Source organism: Alexandromys fortis, unplaced genomic scaffold (genome assembly GCF_014885135.2).
Source record: "Alexandromys fortis isolate MF-2015 unplaced genomic scaffold, M_Fortis_MF-2015_v1.1 scaffold_87, whole genome shotgun sequence".
NCBI lineage: Eukaryota > Metazoa > Chordata > Mammalia > Rodentia > Cricetidae > Alexandromys > Alexandromys fortis.
This window is the reverse complement of record NW_026067971.1, coordinates 6,187,241-6,194,378: the sequence shown is the minus strand read 5'-3', so window position 1 is coordinate 6,194,378 and position 7,138 is coordinate 6,187,241. Positions and strand designations below refer to the sequence as shown.

Here is a 7,138-nt window from a genome sequence, read left to right as displayed (position 1 = left end):
GAGAGAGAGAGAGAGAGAGAGAGAGAGAGAGAGAGAGAGAGAGAGAGAACCGCAACTAAACCCTGTCACCCTATCCTTCACTGGCAAAATTTTACACCCAGTCACGGAAACGATGCCAACCACGCGGATCCATAAGGTTCTTAAAAATGGTAATTTGGAGTAAAATGTAACTCAAGGAACTTTGAATCATTCATTAGCACCTTATAATTACTCTGCTAATTAGGTTGACACGGCACTTAATCAGGAGTAATACGCCGTCTTGTCATTGGCGCTTCCCATTACTCTGACATTCAACAAGAGACAGGTTGGAGACGTCCTGAAGAAAAGAACGCAAGATACCCTCCGACGAGGCGGCATCATAGTCGCGCTCCGGGTCCCAATAAATCCACAGTGACTGTTTCCTTTCCAAATAGGCGGCCTGCCACAGTGGGCATGGAAGCCCTGGAGGGAGGCGCGGGGGCGTGGGGTGTCCGGTACTCTGTGCACCCCTGTTCCCGCAGCCCCACGCAGCCCGACACCGCAGGGAACCGAGGCTGCCGTCGCCACCAGAGAACGCCTCGGGCAGGGTTTTCCCGGCTCAGGAGAAAGTGGTCGGCCAGGCATTTCTTCCAGCACAGGCTCTAATGGCAGAGGAAGAGGGATTCGAGCTTAAGGACCGGATCCTCCCCTATAGGGGTTCAAGGAGGGAGGTCTGGTTCTCTCGGTCTCCAGGACCAGCTACCCCGCTGTCGGCTCCTGGAGCGAGACCCGCGCTCAGAGGCAGCTGGCCAGCGCGGAGCTCCCACACTTTCCCGTGGGCTCTCCAGGCACCCCTTGCCCTGCCCCTTGTGTTTACGGACTACTCAAGCGTGCTTGGGAACCTTGCGAGCGCGAACGCGCAGCAGGTCACGGGGAACCGCGGGATCCTTTTGGCCCTGGTGGTCTCTCCACTCAACCCTCCATCCCCGCCTTCACAAGGGCGCTTCTAACGAATCGTTACCACGTCCCCGCTCCCCACCCTCGGGTACCCTTTCTCCTTCGCCTCTCTTTCTTTCCCCCATCTCCCTTCGCCGGTCACTCGTTACAGTGGGTACCACTTGGACCCCCTGGAGTAGGCGTCGGGCTCTGGGCTGCGGGCACACGGAGGTCCCGGTTCTCAAAAGAGCAGCGGGGTTCGAGGCGCGCTGCTGACGGGCTGGCCAGGCGCGCGCCCATTGGCTCCTGGCAAGTCGGCGTCGCTTGCTGGTGCCGGAGCGGCCAATGGGGCGCCGGGCCCGGGCGGCGGGGGCGCGGGCGGGGAGCGGCAGCGGGGGCCGTGACGTCACGGGAGGGGGTCGGCGCCGCCTGCGAGCCGGCGGATGACAAGCCAACGCGCGGGGCAGCGGCGGGAGTCGCCGGGCGCCGCCTGTCCGCGGTCTCCTGCGCCCGCGCCTGCTCCTTCGATCCTTCTCCTCCTCCCGGGGCGCCTGCGGCCGCGGCCGCTCCGCAACTTTCCAAGAAAGTTCAGAAACTCGGCTCCGGAGCGGCCGGGTCGCTCGCGGTGGTCACCTCGGGGATCGCTAGGGCTTTGCGTTCGCTGCACCTGCCTTGGCCGCCGCCGCCGCCGCCAGGGATAGGGCAGTGGGCATACCCAGGCGGCGGCGGTGGCGGTGGCGGCGGCGGAGTCGCTCTGGCCGCCAGCACCTTAGCCTGGGTACCGCGCGCCGCCGCCGCCCACGTGCGCGGTGGTCCAGCAGAGCGCATCTTTCTGCTTGTGGCATTTTTTTGTTTTCTGTCTCTCATCTTTCTTTCCTTTTACTTTTTGCTTATGGGAAAAAGTTGAGTCGAAAGTGTCCAACAATTGCCACGTTCCCGTTATCCTTCTTTCCCGCCCCACTTTTTTTTTAAAGCAGTGCCAACGGATTTTTTTGTTGTTGTTGTTAAGAGTCTGTTTTGTTTTATGATCGATAGTTTCCCTTGCTTGGTCCCGGCGGTTGCTGACCCGCGGAGTGGCGTGGACCTCATGTAGAAATGACAGCAATGGAAGGGGCCAGCGGGTCGAGTTTTGGAATAGACACGATTTTGTCCGGTGCCGGTTCCGGCAGCCCCGGCATGATGAACGGAGATTTCCGCCCTCTCGGTGAAGCTAGGACCACGGATTTTAGGAGCCAGGCCACCCCGTCACCCTGTTCGGAGATTGATACTGTGGGAACGGCGCCCTCTTCTCCGATCTCGGTCACCTTGGAGCCCCCGGAGCCGCATCTTGTGACAGACGGGCCCCAGCACCACCATCACCTCCACCATGGCCAACAGCCACTGCCGCCGCCAGCCGCGGGCCCCGCACAAAGTTTGCAGCCTTCGCCCCAACAGCAACCGCCTCCGCAGCCACCGTCGGCAGCCCAACAGCTGGGCTCAGCCGCCTCGGCCCCCAGGACTTCCACCTCTTCATTTCTAATTAAGGACATCTTGGGGGACAGCAAACCTCTGGCGGCTTGTGCGCCCTACAGCACCAGCGTCTCTCCTCATCACACGCCGAAGCAGGAGAGCAACGTGGCTCACGAGAGCTTCAGGCCAAAGCTGGAGCAGGAGGACAGCAAAACGAAGCTGGATAAGAGGGAGGACTCCCAGAGCGACATCAAATGCCACGGTGAGTTGCGCCGGGGCTGCCCGGGTGATCGAGGCACTTGAGCAACACCCAGAGTGGGAGCTGGAGAGGGCCTAGGCGTGCGATTCAGCAAACGCACCCCAAACTCAGTGGCTCACATTTCTCCCCTACGACCTTCACCGACAGTAGCTCCGTTCTTTGTTTTACTTAATTGTAAATGAGGAGGCTGGCCACTGGGAGAGACGGGATACAAGATGCTTTTCTTTGAAAACGGGGACCGACTTGAGACTGTTTGTGTGTGTGTGGTTTGTTTTAGCTGAGACCTTGCGAATAGGATTGAGGAGGTGGAGAGAAGCTTATAGCTCGCTGGGGTTGCCCCCTCTCTAATCATAACTCGACATTTATTATTGAATGCAAATGCTCCCTCCCCAAATATTTTTCAAATAACAACAAGAATTGTCTGATTTAATGTTGGACAAATTTCCAACGTTATTACGGGAGCAATTTAATTTTTACCAGCCGGTAATTAATACAGGAAAAAAAAGCATAGTACATTAAAAAAAAAAAAAAAACACGCCTTTCGTCAATACCCCCAACAAAATGTCTGCGGCCTAATCAACACTGCGGCCTAATTACAATAACGAAATACTTATGAAAATTAAATTTTATGGACTTGAATTTGTTCTTGTAAAATTAAGACGACATGGAAATTATCCTTTAGCACTATTTTCTTCTTGGGCAATTTCATAAGTAACTGTTCTGGTCTTTGCATTGTAAGAGTTTTAACACACCAAGGAGGTTTTTTTTCTCCCTTTACTGATAAGTTGTTGCTATTATTATTAATAATTATGATTAATGCTTGATTCTCTGGTCAAGATTGCTGTCTGGAAGGTAGGATCTGGGTTCTTCGTTTTACTGTTTATAGCATTAGCATAATAGTGCCCCAAACAGATGTACGGTCTGGTCTGGCGATTTTCGTGCACCAACCTCCCCAGTGGGTCAATTAGAGAGATTATTGTTCTTCCTGCCGGGAAGATCAAGGAGTGCTCCACAAACCGGTACAAACAGAGAGGGATTGACATATCGATTTCCCAGCATTTCAGCAAAAAACCAAAGTTGACAAATAGAATCCGGAAATTTCTGCGCTGTCACCTGGACAGACGGACTCAAGTGGTTTTTTGTTTTGTTTTGTTCTGTTGTTTTGTTTTTTTGAGCTCAGCTCAGTGTCTGAGTGACACATTGTCTCTGAAGCTTGAAAAAGATCTGGTACAGAGGAAGCTGAAGGTAGCCTGAGTAGAACCTTTTCCAAATGCATCTGAAAAAGGAGAAACAAAGGCTTTTAACTTCCAGTAAGAAGGGAAAAAAATTAAAAGTAACATGATGTTTGGGTGTCATAAAAACGAAGTAGAAAGACTTTTGGGGGTACCAAATAAAGAATTTCCCTTTGAAAACAACAAATAAATAAAGAGAGGCCACATTGTCTCCTCTCAAATCAAAGAAAAGGAGTTAGCAGGGGATCAGACACCGCTAGAACTCTCACAGGCCTCTCTACACTAAGGCCCAGTGAGGGGTGTGTGTGTGTGCTGAGTGTAACCTGGTGTGGGAATGTATGTGCCAGGTGGACAGTCCTCTCCTCTCGCCTGCCCCCGTTTCAGGCTGACTAACAGAGTTGTATCACTGTTTCTACCCTAGGAACAAAGGAAGAAGGGGACCGGGAGATTACAAGTAGCCGTGAGAGTCCCCCAGTGAGAGCCAAGAAACCTCGGAAAGCCAGGACAGCCTTCTCGGACCACCAGCTCAATCAGCTGGAGCGGAGCTTCGAGAGGCAGAAGTACCTGAGTGTCCAGGACCGCATGGACTTGGCAGCGGCACTCAACCTCACTGATACTCAAGTCAAGACTTGGTACCAGAACCGCAGGTGAGGACAGTTGTCCGCCCTCCTGCCCTCTGGAGACCACAGGGGCTAAAGCGGGTGCTTTCAGGCAGGGCTTAGCCACACCTCTAAATGAGAGAGCCCTAATTGTCCTAAAAAGTGGTTCTTTCCCGCGTGAAACTTGAGCTACCAGAATTTCCCCCTTGTTGTCCTCAGATCAACCTAGCCGCACCTTCTCAAATTGAAACATCTGTGCAGCTGACAGGATGAGCCTGTGTACCCAGGGTACACTTAGACCTGCCACAGGCTGGCTCCAAATGTCTGCAGCGGGCAACATGACCTAGCTAATGGAAGTCCCCACAGAGCTGTCCCACCAGCCTTGGCTTAAATGTGAGGCAGTTGGGAAAGCCAAGGTCCAAACCTTGGTTGACACAGCCTGGAAGATTAGGGACGCCCATCTGGGTTAGTGTTGGACTGGAGACCAGACTGGAGAATCAGGCAGCTGGTTGAGCATCCAGTCTGGAGAGTGGGGGGGGGGGTAAGGGGCGGGATGTGCGTCCCCTCTTAGCACAGGCTGCTTCTTCTGCAGTCCTGTAAGGGAAAGGGTGGGGGAAAGGAGCCAGATCTTATCCCATACCACGGATTCTCTAAAAAAAAGACGCCAAGAAAGTGACTGGCCTCACCGTGGCGGCTAAGGACAAACTTGGGCAAAAAACAGGCTACGTCCTGTTTCAACACCTGGCACTCGGCTCCCTCATCTCCATTTTCTGCCCCCTCTGTCGTTCGTGTTCTAATCGTTCTTAAGTGGGGTTGGAAATGCCCAATCCGTTGTCATCTTACCATAATTTTCTGTCTCATTACATACGGTTTCAGCCACCCTAATTCTGTCGGAAAACATTAGTGTCATTTGTAGCCAATTTAAAACCGGCGACATGTTTATTAATTTGGCAGGAGCTGCTGGGTGTGGGTGCCCCACCAGGCTTCCCTTCCTTCCTAGGGCATTTGAGTAGATGTCCTCTCTTCCTAGCTTGGTGCACTGGGGGAGGGAGGAGACCCAAAAAATGGATAACAGGCTTTAAGTACTATTTTCTCTTTGAGGAGGAAACGTCTTGAGATGCATTTCCTCCCACCTAAGAATGGTCAGGGGTACCGTTCCCTTGGGAGAGCTCGCTTTCCCACGAATTCCATTTTTAAACCTAGTCACCCTTCTGCGCTTAGCTTGTGAAGCCTGGTAGGGCTGAAGGGAGAGTTGTCTCCACAGCCTTGGAGGGGACAAACCCCGAGGCTCAGGCGCCCTTTGTTTCTGGTTTTGGTTTCCTCGGGTGCAGTGGGATGGGGGATGGGCCGAGAGCCAGCATTTTAGGTCGCCGGTCAGAGCACGTCTAGGAGAATGGGGGTGGGGGAAGGCAAAGGAAGACAGCTGGTGGAAAGATGGGGTCTCATTTGGCCTCCGGAAAAGTTGCAAGACCTAGTTTAACCGTGGGGCGCACAGTATAGCAGAGGGCCAGGGAAGGAAACTCGTAGGATTCCATTGGCGAGTGTCTCCAGGTAGAAGTCGCGGTCTGAAGAACTGATTTTGGTTTGGGGCCATCCTGAGACTGAGTGGGGGAGGCTGAGGCAGGAGTGTGCACCTCGACTTCCCCAGCCTTCCAGGAGCAGGGAGGGCAGGAGACGGCGGGGAGCTGCGGGCTCGGTGCCTGACTGTCCTCCGCAGCCGCCGCCCGCCCGCTCCCTCACTCGCTTTCTTTCAGAACCAAGTGGAAGCGACAGACCGCAGTGGGCCTGGAGCTGCTGGCAGAGGCCGGGAACTACTCCGCTCTGCAGAGGATGTTCCCGTCGCCTTATTTCTACCACCCAAGCCTGCTGGGCAGCATGGACAGCACCACGGCGGCGGCGGCGGCCGCGGCCATGTACAGCAGCATGTACCGGACTCCTCCGGCACCCCACCCGCAGCTGCAGCGGCCGCTGGTGCCCCGCGTCCTCATCCACGGCCTGGGGCCTGGGGGACAGCCGGCCCTCAACCCTTTGTCCAACCCCATCCCAGGCACCCCGCATCCCCGGTGAGGAAGGAGGGACCGTGCCGAAGCCCTCCAGTTCCCATTCCGCCCAGGACAGCTGCCCCGCCTCTCCCGCACCAGGCCAACAGGAATAGAGGCTGAGGAGTCAAAGGGGAGCTCACCGGTGGGCTGGGGTCCCCAAGGACCAGCCAGCTCTCGGCTCTCCATCTGCCCCCTCAGAGGCAGGGATGCAAAGCTCCCAACAGTGTGAATGGCCCCACTGAAAGGCTACCAGTAAGTGAAAAACATCCACAAAAGCAAACCCTCGACTTCTTTTTTAACAGAATGACTTTAGGGACCCGCGGAAGGGAGGGAGGGGGGAGGGCTAAGAAGGGGCGAGAGAAGGGCGTGGAGAGGGGCTCTCTAGCAGAGAGAATTGTTGCTGGACACAGCCTGAAGTTCACCCCCCCCCCCCCCGGGCAGAAGGTGATTTCCTGGACATCCAGTCTGTCTCAAAGCAGAGGAGGGGATGGAGAACTTTGCACTGATTTCTCATGAGATTTTTTTTCTTTTGGAAAAAGTGGCATGCTACATAATATGAAAAAAAATGTACATTTGAAAGACTGAGTGATAAGTGATATATCATATTTATTATATGTTGTCCAAAACAGAGTCACTTATATACATCAGTAAAAAACATGATTT

The 7,138-nt window shown here is 54.3% G+C and overlaps 1 protein-coding gene across 1 annotated transcript; it reads left to right on the top strand.

Moving 5' to 3' along the window:
* The first annotated feature begins 1,989 nt into the window (after positions 1-1,989).
* Positions 1,990-6,500, top strand: Barhl2 (BarH like homeobox 2). Its single transcript, XM_050155862.1, has 3 exons — positions 1,990-2,605; positions 4,256-4,481; positions 6,188-6,500. The coding sequence occupies exons 1-3, from the start codon at positions 1,990-1,992 to the stop codon at positions 6,498-6,500; spliced, it is 1,155 nt and encodes a 384-aa protein (XP_050011819.1).
* Positions 6,501-7,138: the final 638 nt, after the last annotated feature.

Coding starts and splice junctions, on each gene's coding strand:
- Barhl2 (XM_050155862.1), top strand. CDS start 1,990: ATGACAGCAATGGAAGGGGCCAGCGGGTCGAGTTTTGGAATAGACACG. Junction 2,606..4,255: donor GAGCGACATCAAATGCCACG/GTGAGTTGCGCC, acceptor TTTCTACCCTAG/GAACAAAGGAAGAAGGGGAC. Junction 4,482..6,187: donor ACTTGGTACCAGAACCGCAG/GTGAGGACAGTT, acceptor GCTTTCTTTCAG/AACCAAGTGGAAGCGACAGA.